The sequence below is a fragment of the Protobothrops mucrosquamatus genome, unplaced genomic scaffold, assembly GCF_001527695.2.
Source record: "Protobothrops mucrosquamatus isolate PMUCROS unplaced genomic scaffold, P.Mucros_1.0 scaffold850, whole genome shotgun sequence".
NCBI lineage: Eukaryota > Metazoa > Chordata > Lepidosauria > Squamata > Viperidae > Protobothrops > Protobothrops mucrosquamatus.
In genome coordinates, this window is record NW_015387105.1 from 91,716 (window position 1) to 111,217 (window position 19,502).

Sequence of the window (19,502 nt, forward strand, 5' to 3'; positions counted from 1 at the left end):
CATAATTATACAGTAGATTCATTTCTTTTATTCAGCAGTTAATTAATTTAATTAATCAGGCATACACAAACCATTTAACCCCTTTTCAGTGGTTTAAAGATCAAATCAATCCTTTCAGGAACATTCTCAGTTTAGAACTTGAGAGCATTTTACTCAATAATAATTAATTAATCCTTAAATTCCATTAAATGTTCTAATTAATTTCATTTTTATTAGATGTGAAATAGATGCCTTTGAGTGCAAGGCATGCTAAATGACAGAAAACAAAAGCCTGAAATCAGAAACAATCAAAATTTTCAAAATCATTGTAGAAATTAACATAATTAGAAGGTTGCCAGAATTGTATCAGGTAACTGGGAGCTAAATAAATACCTACATAAAAGAAATATTATTGGTTGTGGTAATTTAATAGATGAGGTCAGCAATTCATTATAATGGCAGACATTTAAGAACAACACAAATGAGATATAATAATAAATGCAGAAGAAACTTCTCTGCTAACCTTAAAAATCTAAGATCAATAAGAAAAATGTTTCAATTGGTTCAGTATTGCACTTTGTTAAGAGTATGGAGAAAATTGGGCACAAGGTAAGAGTTAGAAGCAAATGCTCAGCTATAATTTGAGTTCCACAATTTATCTTATTATTGCAATCCACTGCAATTTTAGGGCTATAGGGAAAATGTAAAGAAACTTTTGCACAATTACTTGGTCTGATGGTGCAAATTCGGCTATAGAAGTCATGACAGTGTAAGGTAACTAAAAAATAGTCCTTACATGCAATAAGGACTCTAAATAAAACTTTAAACAAACAGTCCAATATTGAAGACTACCTGATAAGCCCAATTAGACCAAGACAATTTTGAAGAATATAGTTACTCAGAATACTGTAGCAGAAGTTAAATCTAAAACAAGGATCTGCAAATTGTTGATGAAATTATCTGTATCTTGTAAAAATGTTTTTTTAAGTTAAGTACCAGAAATAGATTAATTTTGTCTTGCAAAACCAAAAAGTATGTTACATGTTATTTTTCAACTATTAGGTTATCTAATGCTACAGAAATTATTTCCTTATGAAATATATATCAACATTGTAATCTTAAACTATTAAATAAAAATATTCTAGTGTCCTCTTATTCACTGATCATCAAAAACTGAATAAACAGTAACCTTTCAAAGTAGAGGCTAATTTGCTTACTTGGCCTAGTACAAAATATCTCTAATACGTGGTAATCTTGCAGCTAGTTTCTTTACGCCTCTACCGTATAACGATCATGTAAGCTGGAGTAGAAGCCTGAATTTTCACACAATAAAATATCACTGAAAAATTAAAAGACATTCAATATTCAGTATTTCAAACAATAGTCACAAACCAATTGGGTTATTGACTACCAGATGGTAACCAGGTGTTCTGGATTTTTTCATTTTTTCCTATGATAAATAATTTTGTGGCTTCTTGCAAAACTTGCAAATTTATTACAGTATAGGGTTGGTGATTTAGAGTCCCGTTCAATAGATACATGAACTTTAATCTCCAGTTTTAAGGGTTTCTTTAGAAATTAAGCTAGCGCAGGATGCTATCTTCATTTTAGCTACAGAATTACTTAATAAATCTTTTTGTACCATAAACTGTGGATAAGCAAATGATTTGCAATTAATATAAAAAGGAGGAAAATTCAAGGGAACCAAAGCAACCACTATGAGGAGTATAGAACATTTTGTACAATTTCACCAAAAAAAACAAAATCACAAACTCTTCATTTTGAAATGATTCACAACAAAGCCAAGGGAGAGGAAAACCACTCTACTTCCATTCCAAATCTTTCTTTTTATTTGATTGGTGTTACAATTAAAAAGGACTCAACATGGAGTGTTACACATTCTTGGTGTTTCATGATGCAACTAATGAAATCCCTGAATGGATATTGCTTTAACCTTTGATTTTAAAAACTAACTTAAGAAAAGCTTTAATTCCACTAATGATCACAAATGGCCAAATGAACAGCAACAAAAGGAACAGAAAATAAAAATGAAACCAAACTACTGGCAAGTTCATAATACATATATAACTTGTGGGTTGATGACACTGATTCAAAATGTACGATAAAGCCCACAACACTTGATTACTATGAATATTATTGTGATTTTTTTTTCATGTTGATCAACTTACTTCAAAAGGTTGCTTTCTGTTGTTTAAACTTGCATAATAAACATGCAATGAAATAATTCCTTTTAACATTTTTTTCTGCAATGTTTTTGTTTTCATACAAAGATTTCATAAAGTTACAGTGCTGCATCACAGCATTACCAAAATAAGTGAAAGAGTGAAAGAGGAAGATTCTTGTGAATTTAACTTAATGACAAAAAACCCAACTACTACTTTTTAACCTGAGACACGCCATCGTCTTATTAAAAAGGTTTGCACAACCAAATCCCACCCAAATCTCTCCAAAAGATAAAATAAATATTAAATTGGGAGGCAAAAGAGGACAGATAAAGAAAATATAAGATGTCTTCTTGCACTCATCTTCTGCATAGCTCAACCTACATATAGTAAGGCACTATTTCCCCACAACTTAGTGTCCCCCAGAATCCTTTAAAGCCCTCTGCAAACCACAGAATTCCTTCCAGGATGATGAAATAAATGACTGAAGAAATGTGACTATCACATTATTCCACATATGTTCTCCTATTTAAGGAAGTCATCAGGCAGTCTCAGAAGGAAAAAAAAATCTGTCACAAGTCTCTTTTTTGTGTAAATGTATTCATGTGACATATGGGGATTTGTTGTGTAGGATTTTTTTTCTTCTCTTGCTAGAGTTAAGTTCTCATTGTTCTCAAAGCAAAATCAGAAGAAAAAGAACAGAGGAGTCATTAAAAAAAAGGTTTTGGTGCGCCAAACAGCACCCTGTTTAACGGGTCTGGAAAATCTGATGAATGCTTCCCAAGGGAATTGGGAAAGGTGTTGATGGAATCTCAAGGGATGGTCCTCAATTATAATTAATTAAGCTGATCTTCATACTGCTTTCGAAAACAATCACCGGCAGGAAAAAATTCCCAGCATCGTTCTTGATACATTTTCCACACATATGACTCCTGAAAAACACAGAAGACAATTTTACAACATCTTTCATGCCATCTGGAATTTTTCAACCCTCATTTTGAAATGATCAGAGAAGCTTTGTTTATATTCCAAATTACTGTACATAAGAAATGGTTTTATGTTTCAGTTGCAAATAGACCCCCTTCCTGTTCCCGCTCAAGATATCATTCAAGATTTTTGTTTCCATTGAAGTGAATCTGAAACCAGAAACTATTTTGCAAAATATATATATATATCCAGCAATCTCAAGGAGAACACCATCTGTATATAAAAAAAGAGAGAGAAATTAGATAAAACGGTGTTTAACTTTAGCTTCCTTGATTGTTCTGTCAATATAACTGGTCCAGGAAAAGGCTGTCTTCAATCTGTCCTGGTTTTGTCATTAATGTTGGAAATTGGCTATGTAGAATTGTTACATAATAAAACTCAAAGTGTAATTAGCTGATGGTAGGGTAAAACAATAGGTTAGAATAAAGATGTACAATCGAACAAGTGACAATGTTGAAGCAAAAGAAATTATGAAGAAATCTGAGAAAAAAAAAAGTATATTCCTATGGAGACTCCAAAAGTATAAGGCTTGTACTGAAAATATCAGGGAACATTTGGTGCATCCCTAGTTATTTTTCATTTATTTGTCTGCTTTTTTAAATTTTAATTTTTCAAAAAAGGAACTATGTGGGTTGCATAATTTAATAGGAACACATTCAAAGAAAGTAGAATATGTATAAGTGTATAAAGGAACATGATGGAGACATGTGAGGAACCCTAGCATGATAAGAATATCCAGTTCTCGGCATGAATTTTTGATATACTACCCAATCATTCCTGTAATCTAACTTGTAAACCTTACCTCAACTTCCAGCAGAGAATCTCCCAACATGTCACCCCCATCAACCACACCCATTTCAACTGCCTTACCTTGGCCATCCATTAAAAGGGCCAAATCTAGTCTAGGTAAGAATAGAGGATCTACACTTCTCAGGCCCAAAGGCTGCACTTGGGAGAGCATTTTGCCTTAGCTAGCATTTTAGAAAAGGCCACAGAGGTTTCCTTTGAGCAGTGCCTGGAAATAGATGTAGGTATACCTTGCATATATAACAAAATAAAAGAATAACAAGAGTTGGAAGGGACCTTGGAGGTCTTCTAGTCCAATCCCCTGGTCAAGCATTTGAGACAAATGGTTGTCCAATATCTTCTTAAAAACCTCCAGTGTTGGAGCACCCACAACTTCTGGAGGCAAGTCATTCCACTGATTAATTGTTCTAACTCTCAGGAAATTTGTCCTTAGTTCTAGGTTAGTTCTCCTCTTGATTAATTTCTATCCATTGCTTCTTGTCCTGTGTTCAGGTACCTTGGAGAATACATTGACCTCTCTTCTTTGTGGTAGCCCCTTAGATATTGGAACATTGCTATCATGTCACACACAAGTCCTTCTTTTCATTAAACTAGGTATACCCAATTCCTGCAACTGTTCTTCGTATGTCTTAGCCTCCAGTCCCCTAATCATCTTTGTTGTTCTTCTTTGCACTCTTTCTAGAGTGCCAACATCTTTTTTATATTGTGGCAACCAAAACTGGATGGTCTTACAAGGCATTATAAAGTGGTACTAACGCTTCATGTGATCGTGATATATTGTTTGAGGTATTGTGATCTTGAATATTAAGAAAGATTAGTCAAAATGCACATCTCAAGCATCCAGCTAATTCAGCAAGGCTCAGATGAGCATTGTGGTATAGAAAATAATAATAATAATAATAATAATAATAATAATAATAATAATAATAATAAGAAGAAGAAGAAGAAGAAGAAGAAGAAGAAGTAGTAGTAGTAGTAGTAGTAGTAGTAGTAGTAGTAGTAGTAGTAGTAGTAGTAGTAGTTGGAAGGGACCTTGGAGGTCTTCTAGTCCAACCTCTGCTCAGGCAGGAAACCCTGTATAAGTATATGGAGTCCTGCCATTGCTTGAATCATTAACAGCAAAGAAATATAATTACAATGTTCATGATCCATATGATGTTAACTTACTTGACCAGTGTGTTCAGTTTCATCTTTATTAATGAGATACATCAGAAAAAATCTGAAATAAAGAACAAAACAATTATTATTATTATTGATAACATACAAAATAATACATGGATTATTTCCTATAAAATTGGGATATGTAAGTATTTTGAACATTTTATAAATTGGTTGCCTGAGTTTAGTTCAGACAATCATCAAAGTTTGTTGGATCATAAATAAGCTGTATGTCTATGGACTGTTTCCTCCCCTCTTCCCATCAAACTTAATTATAAAGTTCTGGTTGAAGAGAATTCTCCAAACTGAGATGCTAAAACAAGATCTAATTTCAGGTCAATAGAATTCTCAAGAAAGTACAATCAATAGCATTATAATTCATTACCAACAAATTAATGATAACACAATCCAGAAATAAAGTAAAGCATGCCTAAATTCCAGGCATTCTTTAAGGATTTACATATATGTAATGTAATAGGATTTATAGCATGTGATTTTTGAATTGCCAGAAATTCATCTCCAGCGAGTACCTGGACCTAGCGGAGGTGTTTAGTGAGAAAGAATGTGACACCCTGCTTCCCTACCGGCCTAATGATTGCTCTACTGAACTGTTACCGGGAGTTAAACTCACACAACCAAGGATGTATACCATGTCCCCCCTTGAAATAGAGGAAATGCAGCAGTATGTGAACAAGAACCTAGCGAGAGGATTTATTGAACGGGCTAAATCTCAGGTGGGAGCTCCAGTGTTATTTAAAGGAAAAAAAGACGGGTCGCTTCATCTCTGCGTAGACTATAAAGAATTAAACACTGTGAGCGTGGAAAACAAATACCCTCTCCCCCTCCTGAAGGACTTACTAACCGACCTGGCAAAGGGGAGTATCTTCACTAAATTGGACCTGACAGAGGCATATTACCGAGTGAGGATAAAAGAGGGAGATGAGTGGAAGACTGCTTTTAACTGTCCCATGGGGAGCTACCAATTTAAAGTCATGCCGTTTGGACTACAGAGGGCTCCAGCTGTCTTCATGCAGTTGATCAATCAGGTACTACATGACCATTTATACAAAGAGGTTTTGGTGTATCTTGATGATATCCTGATATATAGCACAAATATGGCTGACCACGTAAAACTAGTGAGAGAAGTACTAAAGAAACTGTTAAATGCCAGACTTTATGTTAAACTATCAAAGTGTGAGTTTCACCAGACATGGCTAGATTATCTCGGCTACAGAATTTCCAGTGAGGGCATTGAAGTGGAACTGGCTAAAGTGAAAGCCGTGATCAAATGGCAGCCCCCAAAGACTCGCAAACAGTTTCAGAGTTTTCTAGGATTCGCCAACTTTTACCACCAGTTCATCCCCTCCTTTGCTGAAATTGCTTTATCCCTTACGGACTTACTGAAAACAGGCAAAGTGGGAAGGAAGTTGTGACCGGGCCGCCACTAGCATGGACTATGAACTGTCAAACTGCTTTTGAGAATTTGAAAAGGCTATTTGCGGTCGAGCCGGTCTTAAAGCATCCTTGTCCAGGAAAACCCTTTGTGATTCAAGCCGATGCCAGCGACGTGGCCGTCGGAGCTGTGCTATTGCAAAACAACCAGGATGGGGTCCTACAACCCTGCTCCTACATCTCAAAAAAATTCATTGATTGCAAGAGGATGTGGGCTGTTTGGGAGAAGGAAGCCTTCGCGATTCGTTGGGCGCTATTAAACTGGCGACACTATATAGAAGGGAGCAAGATGCCTTTTGAGGTATGGACTGATCACAAAAACCTAGAGGTGCTGAAAACTCCCTGCAAATTGTCCCTGAAACAAGTACGATGGGCGCAATACTTTAACCGATTTAATTTCACCCTAAAGCAGGGCTTTTCAACCAATGGTATGGGTACCACCTGTGGTACATTGGCACCTGGCAGGTGATACACAAGCACCCTAGAAAAGTGGTAGTGGAGGAGGGGAATGAGCTGAACCGGTGGCAGCACCGCACAAGCCTGAGCGAGAGATGGTTGGAGCTGCAGTCAGGGCTCAGTGGAAGCACCAGGATCAGAGCCAGGCTCCAGCTGGAGCTCGGCGCTGATCCTGGCGCTTCTGCTGAGCCCAGAAGAAGCACCGATCAGCTGGAATGTTGCAGCATCTCCAGGGTCTTGTGATTTACATTCAGATGCTTGGCAACTGATTCATATTTATGACGGTCACAGTGTCCCAGGGTCATGTGAAGTGACCAAAACCTGCTGCAACCACCCAGCAGATGGGGGAATAAAAACCAAACACCCCCCCACCCCCGCTGCCAATCCCCAACAGAAATGCTCACAACAATGAAAACCTCAGACAGGAGGAAGAGTGCCGCCGGGTGGGCAGGCAGGTGTCTTGCTCTGCTGTGGTTTGGGGGGCACTTTTTTCAGTGCTATTATAACTTCGAACAGTCACTAAGCAAACTGTTGTAAGTCGAGGACTACCTGTACTTTATCACTTTTTTCCTTTTTTTTTTTTTGGTCATCAAGTTTTTGACACCTTGCTAGGCTAGGTGGTACTCGGATATTGCCATTTCCTAAAAGTGGTATAATGGGTGAAAAGGTTGAAAAGCCATGCCCTAAAGTACATACTGGGGGGAAAAAACCTTTTTAGCTGATGCTTTATCCAGACTGCCCCAATACGAGAGGCAGAAGAAGTTAATGAAGCAATTATATCTACTCCACAAACTGCTTTTCAACCAACGCCGCACAGAGTCCCATCTTCGAGAGCCCCAAACCCCGACGACCCTGGGGCAAAGAAAATAAAACAGGAGCTCCTCACCGACCAATGTTTCAAAGACAATCAAACCTCCCTAACATGCAGGGATGGTTTGGCTTACAAAGAGGAGAAGTTGTACTTGCCTGAAACCCTCTGCCTTAACATACTCCGGCACGGCCATGATGTAAAACAGGCTGGGCACTTTAAATATTTAAAAACACTACACCTAATCCGCTGACAATTTTGGTGGCCGGGATTGAAATGGGACATAGAGAACTATGTCAGGAGTTGTGCTGTATGTGCCACCATGAAAAGAATCCCAGGGAAACCCCCTGGACTATTACAACCAGTGGCGGATCCTTCTCAACCATGGGAAAAAATTGCTATGGATTTTATAGTAGATCTACCTGAAAGTAGGGTAAATACAGTTATCTGGACTGTGATAGATCTGTTTTCAAAGCAGGCTCACTTCATTGCCTGCAAAGGGCTCCCATCCGCCCAGCGACTAACCAAGATGTTTTTAAAAGACATCTCCAGACTACATGGCGCACCAAAACGTATAATCTCAGACTGGGGGGTGCAGTTTACAGCCAAGTTTTGGAGAGTTTTCTTAAGCTAATTGGCTCATCTCAAGGACTGTCGTCGGCTTTTCACTCATCTACCAATGGGATGGCTGAATCTGCGAACTCAATGGCGGAGCAGTATCTCAGATGCTATGTGGATTATCAGCAGACGAACTGGACTGACCTCCTCCCTTTTGAAGAGGTGGCTTACAATAACTCTGTTCACAGCAGCACCAGTTTCACACCTTTTAAAGTGGCCACAGGAAAAGAGTTCAGCCTAATACCCAAATATCCTCAGGGGCCCTCCACTTCCCAAACTCTTGATCAGTGGATGACGGGGTGGGAAGAAGTCTGGAGAACCATGAAAATTGCTTTCAAAAAGGTTTCTGAGGCATATAAAAAGCAAGCAGATAAAAAGAGAGCTCTTCAAAGGTCATTCCAAGTTGGGGAAAAGGTTTATTTGTCCACCAAATATTTACGACTTAAGTTACCTAGTAAGAAGTTAGGACTGAAATACTTAGGACCCTTCCCCATCGTAAGGATCATTAACCCGGTCATGGTAGAATTAAAGCTTCTCAGACTCTTAGGGAAAGTCCACCCTGTGTTCCATTGTAGCCTGCTGAAACCTTTTCGGGACTCCACCTTACGACCTCCCCCTAAGAAGGCCCCTGGACCTCTCGTAGTAGCAGGACAGACTCACTATGAAGTAAGGCGTATTCTTGATTCTAGACTTTTTAAAGGGAAGCTACAGTACTTAGTGCAATGGAAAGGGATCCGTTGTCTGAAGCCACCTGGGTAAAATGTAGCGATGTAAAAGCTGACAGACTCATTAGTAAGTTCTATAAGAAACACCCTAACAAACCAAGAAGCAACCCCTAATGTGTGATTTTGTTTGCATTACAGGATTTGTCCTTTTTTGTAAGGGGGGGCGGATTTCAACACTGCTAACATCGGATGTTCTTGCTTTGACAAAGATGAAAATGCAGCCATTTTCTCTATGCTTTCAGACTTATTTGGTGCTGGGAAGGGGGATTGGGATGAGAGTTCAGTTAGTCATAATAATAATAACTCTGCCGTGGGAATCCAAGGACAAACTGGGTCCTGAGCTGATAACGTTTTGGTGGGCTGGAGAGCTGGGGAGAAAGCCCGCACTTCAAGCTAATTGGGGAATGTGCTTTATGACTGTTTATTGGGGGTGGGAATTGTACTTTGTTACTTTGTATCCAGGCGAGGGGAATTTAGTTTTGGGTTCAACTATGTAGTGCCGATATTTTGTTTCCCGAATAAAAGATTCTTTAAGGTAAACAATGCCTCGAAGTTGTTTTAAAGGGTTTCATCTGTCGGAACCATGACACAGTATTTGTGTTGGAGAAATTTTCTGGATTTTCAAATCCAATCACCAAATTTACAATATAATTTCAGACATAAATGTTTTATCAAAAAACATACAGGCACACACAATTTATATGTTGCCAACTATACAACCATCATGTCTAATATACTCTTTATATTTACAAACAAATTACCACGTTATTCNCACCCTGAGGAGACCCTCTCTGTGGGAGCGTATCGGTCGGTGAGAGGTGATCTGTGGCAGAAGGCGGTCTCGGAGATAGCCAGTACTAATCAATATGGAGAAAATCTATCTAGGTGAGTCAATAATGATTTTATAGCGAAAGATCAAATCAAATCTAGTTCCATGCACAGGAGTGAAGCAGCTCCAACTATTCTGTAGCTTCAGCATCTCAATTCTATTCTTCATTAAAGAAGAAACTATTTTCTGGCCACTGCATGGAGTAGGTGGTATTTTGCAGAAATGTTTATGGATCAAAAGGGAATACAGAAAATTATTACCTCCATGTCTTCTTTAACTTGTTCTTGCTGATCTCTTAATTCTCCAAATGCATCAATAATCAAGCCTGGCAATAAGGTTATAATTTAAACTTTTGAGGAACTAGGACAAAAACTGCCAAATCAACAAATTAATGCTAAATATGAAGATTCATGCTTCACCACAAAGTGCCAAGTACTTTTGAAAATATTTGGTAGAGATTTTCAAATACTATAGCCAGATAGTATGCTGCAAACTATTAGATACAGTATTCATAGCTTTACTGGACTTCTTTGTAGCAACAAAATTTTTGTGATATACCCTGAGTTTTGAAAGCAGTTCCAAACCGTCATGTGTATTTTGATGTAGTATTATGCATATACAATTTTCCCCGTTTTAAGAGGCCACTTGTCACCTATGATAAATGGGGGGACTTTCTGTAGACCTTGAAAAGGTTGGGTATAAATTGGAATACAGATGAGGAAAAGTGAACTTCTTGACAGATTTGGTGGCAGCTTCATGACACTCAAAGTACAAAACAAAATTCTGTCCTGTTTCAATAGTTGAGGAATTGCAACATTCTATCTACCAGTCTGGCAGTATTCCCCGAAATTGCTAGAATGGCCCAATGGGAATCATCCTTACATTATGATCAAGTCTTCCAAAGCGAACATTTGAAGTCTGTGTGTTGAGGGGGTGGGAAATGAAGGCATGCCTTTGCTACTTTATTTACAATGGCACTTAATTAACTACCTTACCAAACTGCAGAGAGGGAAAAAAAACCTTGGGGCATCTAATCTAATAAATGAAACGGCAACAATCTCCAGCCTGAAACCTAGTATTAATTTCAAAATAGACATTACCTGTTTTATTTGTAAAAAAAAAGGACTCCCCACAGATTAAATGGTTTTATTTGTCATTTAAATCAAAGTTGTCTTGAAACAATTAATAATTAGAGAAAGAGTGCCTGAAATTATTGTGTTTCAAAGATTGAAGAATATAAGCAAATATATTAGGTACAAGAAGTTTACATATTTCGCCATATATTTCACACTGTGAGAAAAAATAGATGTAGGTTATCAGTTAGGAAAGGGTGATTTTGGTAATTATTAAAAAAAACATTTAAACTGATAAAAATAATGGAAGCATACCTTGTATGATAGCTAGTAGAATAACAATTACAAAAAAGAAAAATGTAATATCAAAGATGATTCGATATATTTCATATTCATCGCCTGCAGGATCTTCAATTTCATCACCAATTCCACCACCAGCACGTACTCCCACATACATGTGAAACATATAGCACTATAAGCAACATGAAAAAAATGCTCAGTTTACAAAGTACATTTTGCAGAACCTTCTATTTTTGTAAATATTTACTAGTTTATTTGGAAGGAAGGAGGGAGGGAGGGAACTCAATTCTTGTCATAGTTCAGTTAGTCTTTTAATTTTTGAATGGAGTCCATTTCTGCCATAGACATGGAAAGTAGCAGAGTTACTGTGGGTGACTCACACTCTCTAAGTGGAATATGGTATTATACCTGTTCTTATGATAAAGCATTTGTTGAATTTAGTGAAAATTTATGAAGAGAATTCTGAAAGGTTGCATGGGTTGCTGATGTATCCCTTTGTGTTTGTAAACAGAAACTGTTTCCACTCTTAAAAATTTACTCATTTAGAATCATGTTAACAAATTAGAAGAAAAAAGTAAAGTTTACCGTTAGCATGTCATCACATTTCATATCTGGCATATCTCCATCTTCACTCTTATCGTAGAATTTTCGGAAGAAATTGAAAGCAACTACTGTGTATAGGTAAACTACCACTGCTAGCAATCCCACAGTTAGTACAAGCTAAAGAAGAAGTAATGAATTAATGAATATTTTGGAGTTCCTTAATTGTAAACTTATTTTGTAAAAATCATAAGATCAATGTTCATTTGGTTTCCATTTTATATTAAACAATTTACAAATTATGTAAAGAAAAGCAATAATCTTCTGGTACATGGGAGTAATTCCAACTGAATTTGGGTAGGGCTTACTGTAGTCTTTTACATGAGCAAAATATATAGACAATTGTATTACAATCGTGCAATTGAAATCATGCCAATTTGGGAGTAATCCTGATTGAAAACAAGTAAATGTAAATCTGAGTATACTTAAATTTTGATTTTAGCTCAAATGCATTGGGAACCTTATGGAAATGAGGCAAAAGTAGAGTTACAAGTAGAATTCAGAGTTTATTACATTTCCTCCAAATTTTTAAATAAACAATTGTTCTCTGATTTCTTTCATGGTTGGCATAGTTATATAACTGTTCCTCTTTATAAACCTTATTTTTAAAGGGTGGCATGTAATTTTTCACAAAGTTAATGACAGAATAAAGAGCTATTACCTGTTTTCCATTGTGGGTCACTGACGATAGAATCGTTCGTAATGTTTTAAATCCCATTGCTATGTCAAGGAGGTGTGCAGCAAAGAAAAAGTTGTTGTAATGACCAAGGATTGACATGGTCATATACCAGGCCAGGTACAGAAAAGACTTTAGAAGAAAAGGAAGAAAACAGATTTAAGAAAAGAACACATAGTAACATAAAAATGTCTTTGTACTGAAGCTGTAATCGTAACTTCCAAACAGACTTTTAAATCAATTTTTGAAATAATGTACATTTTAAATTGAAAGAATAAAAAGGTAGTGCATTATGCAAAACAGAGATACAGTCACTTCTTCATAATAAAAGTGTGCATAACTTTATTATATTAATTCCGTGCTTCAGTTAAATCTCAAGAGAAAACAACATAAGGGAAATTTTCCCATGAGCTTTACTATTACTGTTAAGAGCCAGACAGGTCCTTAAGGAATTTGTCTTCTCCTGGAAAAATTTAGAGAATCCATCAATCCAATTTATTTGCCCATAAATTTGGTGAAAATTTTTGAAAAGTGATTTGAACTAGTTCTGTTTTAGTACTCTAATTAATATTAACTTGATATTACATACTTACATTATCAGTGAAAACAACACCTAGTTTCCACATTTGATACTTTACGTCAATAGAATTCAGCCTGAAAGAGCACATATAAAAGAAGAAATGAGATCAAATTAAATATGGAAAAGATGAATCATTGAACATCAATTACTAGGTACTTTGCTGAATATAGGCTAACTGGGAAATTTTGAAAAAGTTCCAGAAGCAAGCAGTAGCAAAACACTTCTATATTATGGCCACAAAAACAATATGTACTTGTATTCAAGGTTATTTCAGGCTTTACTTTTTAGGCTGGTTTTAATTTTAGAAAATAAGGATAGGAAAAGGATAAGTGTTTTTAACAAATGAATCAAAGGAAACAAATCATGTATAAAATCTTGAAGCAAAAGAAGATCAGAAAAAATTTCAATCTAGGCAAAATTAAGTAACAGATGTAGCAAGAGCCTAGAATCATTCATTGGTATTATACAAGTTTATTGATTCTTGCCTTCTGGGTGATAGAAAGCATTAATTCATTTTAGACTTTTCTTACACTAAACAGAGAACACTTCCAGGTTTCCTCTCTTCTTTCCCTCCCTCTTTCACTGAAGTACTAAATCTATATTACAGTATCACAGATATATGTTGGAGTCTAGACTTACTTATGTGACAATGAATGTTCCAACACTGGAAGTTTTTAAGAAGAGATTGGACAACCATTTGTCTGAAATGGTATAGGGCAGTGATGGCGAAACTTTTAGAGACCGAGTGCCCCAAAAACGCCCCGTCCCCGCCCCAACCGCCCGCAGGGCCACCCACTGCCTCCATGGCCTACTGCTGATTGCCCAGGCAGCCCAGCAGTGCCATGGCGGCCACGCCCTCTGCCAGGCAGCATCATCTGTGCGTGATGGAGCATGAGGGTGGAGTCTTGTCCCCGTTGCCAGGCTGCCAAGTCCTGTGTGCGCTGCTCTGTGCGGGCCATGCCCGGGGGTGACTCTCCTCCGGGGGGCTGCTGGTGAGGAGAGGGCCACAGGGGAGGCGGGGCTGGGGCTCTGAGTGCTGCCTCTGGCACACGTGCCATAGATTCGCCACCACTGGTATAGGGTTTCCTGCCTGAGCAAACGGTTGGACTAGAAGACCTCCAAGGTCCGTTCCAACTCTGTTATTCTGTTATCGGGCATAGTACAACTAATTAATGGAACATATTAGTCACAAATTATTTTAGCTCCTTCAGTTCAAAGGAACATGATCTTAGTTGATGGATCTAGTCTAAGGATTCATGCTGACAAGCAAACAAATGAAAATAGCTGTTGTTTTAAGAACTACGAGTTGTCATTTCTCCTCAGAACAAAAGTAGTGAGAGTAGAGTATTATTCCAGTTCTTTTCAGCATTATTAAAGTATGAAAGTGCAAGTCATAAATTGCTCAAGTAATTTGAAAATCTAGATTCTTAAAACCAAACCATTTCCAGATATATTTTACTGCTTAGCAATGAGTTTCATTAATTAATGTACAATTTATTATGGCATAATCGTTCACAGATGGAATTAAATATAAAAGATATAAGTACTAGTAATTATTTGTCACAATGGGTGATCCCTGATTAAATATGCAGTAGGCAGTATGATAAGAAGCCTTTATTTGTATTTACTTTACAGGAAATAGAGCTGAACCTACTAATGAATTCTGGTTCATTTGTTTTAAAGTGTCCTCTCTCCAGTCCCACTCCCAGTTTGTGAATGCTGATATTTATAATGTCAGATTTATGCTCATGTATTATTTCACACAGGGTTACGTTTGGCTCATAGTGGTAAACTTGATAAATAATGGTATATATCATATTGGAACATACAGAGTAACAGTATTATTATTGACAGAATAGGTATTAGACTTGCAATGGAGGCATGACGAGGTGTACATATCTCTGTGGAGAACTGAAATGACAACTGTGGAAAAGACCAAACAACTGGTGAGTGGACTGGTGGTTTGGAACCTCCTTGGAAAAGGAGAGGACTACATGTGCTCTGGACAGCTGCTCTTTGTAAGGAGACTGCAGGACAATCAACCATGGGATGGAGCATTGAGAGATAAAGGGATTAACCATCAAACTCACAGTCGCAGCACAACCTTTTGAAGACACTAAATTCAGTAGTCTCACTTCTAATCCCTTTTGGAAACTGTTTATCTAACTATCTTAAAGCTATCAGAGAACTTCAGAAAGGTAAGTTTGAAAAGCTACCTGGTGAATCTATCATTATTTCTGAGCAAAAGAAAAAATAACTGTAAGTTTAAGAGAATTAAAGAATTTGAAATAAGTGGTGAAAAGCTAAATAAGATTTTGAGCCAAAGTATTATTACAAATATAATTATGAAAATATTATTTTCAAAAATCATTATGAAGAAAACAGGATTTTGTGGGGACAATAGGAAGAAAAAGGAGCATAATGTATGTTTGTTATCTTGAGTTATACCATTCTATATTTCACAAATTACAGTTTCCCACTTCCATTCACCATATATACAGTATGTTCTGACCTGTATGAAGAAGCTATACAGACACTTACATTTTGGAATAATTCATGTTCATATGAGAAAGAAGGCTGTAAGTCAGACATTAAAACCAAGGTTCAACAACAAATAAGAAATGCTTAAGTAGTCTTTAAAGCAATATTTTAAATACATACACAGCTGATAAAGAACTATCCTTTTTGGGTTTCTTTTTTTCTCGAGCATCACTGAAATCTAGAGCAGCCTTGTCCATTCCCAGCAATTCACTGATCCTGTCTTTGCCATAGAACTCTCCATATTTATCCATAACCTGAAACAATATAGTAACAATTATTTTTCCTTCTGAAATGTTATTTCTTATCTGAACCCATGTTTTTTCACAACCCTCATCATGCAGTGATTAAGGTGCAATATTTTTATATAAAATTTTATATTTTTAGATACCTCTAACTATGATAATGGGGCAGAGAGTATCAAATTAGAAGGATCTTTGACCTGAGAGGTTATAGCAGAGGTGTCAAACTGCCGGCCCGCAGGCCAGATGTGTCATGCAGAAACTGCGCCCACCCCATTGCCGGCAATGGAAAAAAAGTCACGATATGTCGCAACACGTCACGTGATGTTGCAAGTTTGACACCCCTGGGCTATAGGTTCTATACCCCAGTGGTTTGAAGAGAACTTGTAAACTGGATTGCAGGATCTTCTTCAATGAGTAGAAAGTTAAATGTTAGTAGAGATTATGTGAAGAGTCAGGAAGCTCTTTATCTTAGATTTGCTGGCTCTGAATTAGTCCTGGCAATAGGAAGGGTAATAGAAGTAAGGAAAGGAAACTAATTTAGGAGAAGGCAATACCCTATCTTTGGATCTGGCAAGGAAGAGGAAAAAGAAGGAAGGCAGAGATGGAAAAAGAAGGAGAAAGAGAAAGAAGAGAAAATAAGAGTGTTTGGAAATAGCAGGGAACTTCCTCCCTTGCTCCAGCTTAATAAGTATTGAGGGGAAGAAGAGCAGACATGGGACTTTGTGCAAAGAATACTAGAACAAGCTTTGTCAGCTAAATCAATATGGTATGAAGAGCTGGAAGGTCACCTATGAGGATAAGCTGAGAAACAATTTGAGGATTTAACCCAGGAAAAGAAAGGTGCAAAGACAAGAGAGAAAAGAGAAAACTAGACTATCAACCAGGAAGCCACTAAAGGAGTGATGGTAGAGAACATTAGAGTGATACCATTTTTAAAGGGTACAGAAGGATAGCTAATGTGTTTCTGGATAGTTAATTTAATTACATAATATATAATTCCTCTTATATCAGTAGGCATATTGTCTACAGTATATTGTTACTTTCTAATTACTGCATATAAATAAAAATGTAAAGAAAACCTTCATATTTAAATGTGGGACATTCTTTTCTCTATTGCAGTGATGGCGAACCTTTTAGAGACCAAGTGCCCAAAAACTGGCCCTCCCCCCGCTCTGCCTGCCCACTCCAGCCCTGCTCCGCCCTCACCCCACCCACCCTCAGGGCCATCCACGGCACACCACAGATCGCCCAGGCGGCCCTGCAGCGCCATGGTGGCCATGCCCTCTGCCTGCACCCCACAGCATCATCTGCCCAGCTGCCATGTGCTTGGCTGTGCAGCTTTGCACGGGCCGCACCCGGGGGTGATTCTCCTCTGGGGGGGACTGCTGGTGAGGAGGGAGCTATGGGGGGAGGCGGGGCTGGGGCAATGGCATGCATCCCCACAGACAGGGCTCCGAGTGCCGCCTCTGGCACTAGTGCCATAGGTTTGCCACCACTGCTCTATTGGATGGCCTGTGAGGGAGACATATCTTAGGACTTCTGTTAGCAGAAGTGTGCAAGAGGCTTGATAAAATATATTCTACAGGAGTTGGAAAATCTCTGGGAGAGGATTCGTCTAGATATAGCACTAATGGTATATAGCTCACGGGTGTCAAACTCGCTGCATCACGTGATGTGTTGCGACTTTTTTCGCATTGCCGGAGTTGGGATGGGCATGGCCTCCACATGATGCAACTGGCCTGCAGGCTGGCAGTTTGACACCCCTGTTATAGCTAGTTAAAAAGTATTATACCTCTTTAAATCACAAACTGATAATTATTCTGAACATAAAAGCACTATCAGCTTATTGAACAAGCCTTGTTCATGTGACTGAATGTATGTTGATTTGAAGAGAGAATGGAGTTATACATAAAAGTTTTAGCTCCATTTATGCTGACTCAGAGCCAGCTCAACTTTATTTTAATTTAAGACACGTGTACTGTTTTAAAATAAATTAATGAACACCCTCTTCTTATTTAGCAACTGCAATCCATTCCTTAAATCAGAAGCAAATTAATTGCAAATTAATTGCTGAGAGAGAGAGAGAGAGAGAGAGAGAGAGAGATCACCAGTTGTTGCACTTCATTTAGATAAAGTTCTCTCTTGCAGCTACACTAGTGTTACTCATATTTCAGCATGCATTGTTGTAAAGCACAATAAATTTGGTTGTAAGTGTGCACATTGGTTGGAAAATGATTTTTTTTTAAATTACCATTGTATTTGCAAACATTTGCTAAATGAGGTAACTGCTAAACTCTGTGAGGCTGGTTAACTCTGACTCAAAAGCACACACACACAATCAATACCTTAACAGAGACTTAGTAATATTCACTAATTGCAATGAACATGAACACAGCTTCATGAGTTGTACACTCTGTTGTAAAATTGAGTGAAGAATCCCAATATAGGTGCCCAATATATGGATAAGAAATCTGATCACATGAACTCATAATTACAACCAATAATAGAAGAAAATAATGTAGATCAGAAATTAGAAATTAATGCTACTTAAAAATAAAACTTATAATTCAACAAAAGACTTTACCTTTCTTTTCACAAACTTGTCCCAATAGTTATTAGGAAAAGACCTATGATTTGAAAGAAATTCTGTTGAAATATAAGTTATCATCAATAAACATACTTTTTCTGAACTCCAAAATTACAGGGATCTTTCTTGAAGGTTCCAAGATTTCTTCCCTTGAAAAGGGACTTATGGAACTTACAATTTCTCACTGGAAAATAATGTTCAGTGGATCAGTCAGATAATCACTTAACAAATGCAACTAATTCAATACAAGTTCAATTTTTTTCTCTCCCTGAAATTAAAGTTCAAGATTAAACTGAGACTAGTTATTTCCTTTATATTTTATGTTCTATTTCTTAAATACAAGTCTAAGTAAGTGTACCTTTTGCTAAACATTATCCAGTTATATGGGCTGATTGACTTATTGCATTACTATCAAAGGCATCAAAAATGTTAATAAATTTATGAATTACATTCAAATCTGAAATTTGATATCACATGAAGTTCTCATTTTTTACAATTCTGGATAAATATTTTCTGCTGTAATGGCTGTAATAAAATCCCACATAGCACAGCATTCAGAATTACGGGAAGCTTAATTTGCTATCTGCTTGAATGCAAAATTGTACTGATAAAGTTTTGCTTGGTAAATGTTAAACATTACATTAAGCCATTAAGCTATGTGTAAAGGTAGACAATTGATTTTCAATCTATATCAATTACACATGTATTTATTCATAAATTAGTTTTGTTATATCCAGATCAATGGGGAGATATAAAAAGCTTTGCAAGGAAATTTAAGTATAAATATATATTTAAGATTATACAAATTTCAGGGCAGCTAACAAAAAAAATGTTAATTTATAAGTGTGCATTCTCAGAATCTAAAAATAATGCATTACAGGACTAATTTTGCAATTTTCTG

General features: G+C 37.1%; 1 protein-coding gene across 1 annotated transcript in view; it reads right to left on the reverse strand.

The window, feature by feature from the left end:
- Window positions 1–2,998: 2,998 nt before the first annotated feature.
- RYR2 (ryanodine receptor 2) overlaps window positions 2,999–19,502 on the reverse strand; it is a 207,825-nt gene continuing 191,321 nt past the window's right edge. Inside the window, exons 96-105 of the mRNA XM_015819028.1 lie at window positions 18,599–18,641; window positions 15,893–16,026; window positions 13,245–13,305; window positions 12,637–12,783; window positions 11,961–12,095; window positions 11,391–11,547; window positions 10,263–10,327; window positions 7,807–7,874; window positions 5,124–5,175; window positions 2,999–3,094 (exon numbers count right to left, since the gene is read on the reverse strand). Coding sequence (XP_015674514.1) covers window positions 2,999–3,094; window positions 5,124–5,175; window positions 7,807–7,874; window positions 10,263–10,327; window positions 11,391–11,547; window positions 11,961–12,095; window positions 12,637–12,783; window positions 13,245–13,305; window positions 15,893–16,026; window positions 18,599–18,641 — 958 coding nt within the window. The remainder of the gene's footprint in view (window positions 3,095–5,123; window positions 5,176–7,806; window positions 7,875–10,262; window positions 10,328–11,390; window positions 11,548–11,960; window positions 12,096–12,636; window positions 12,784–13,244; window positions 13,306–15,892; window positions 16,027–18,598; window positions 18,642–19,502) is intronic.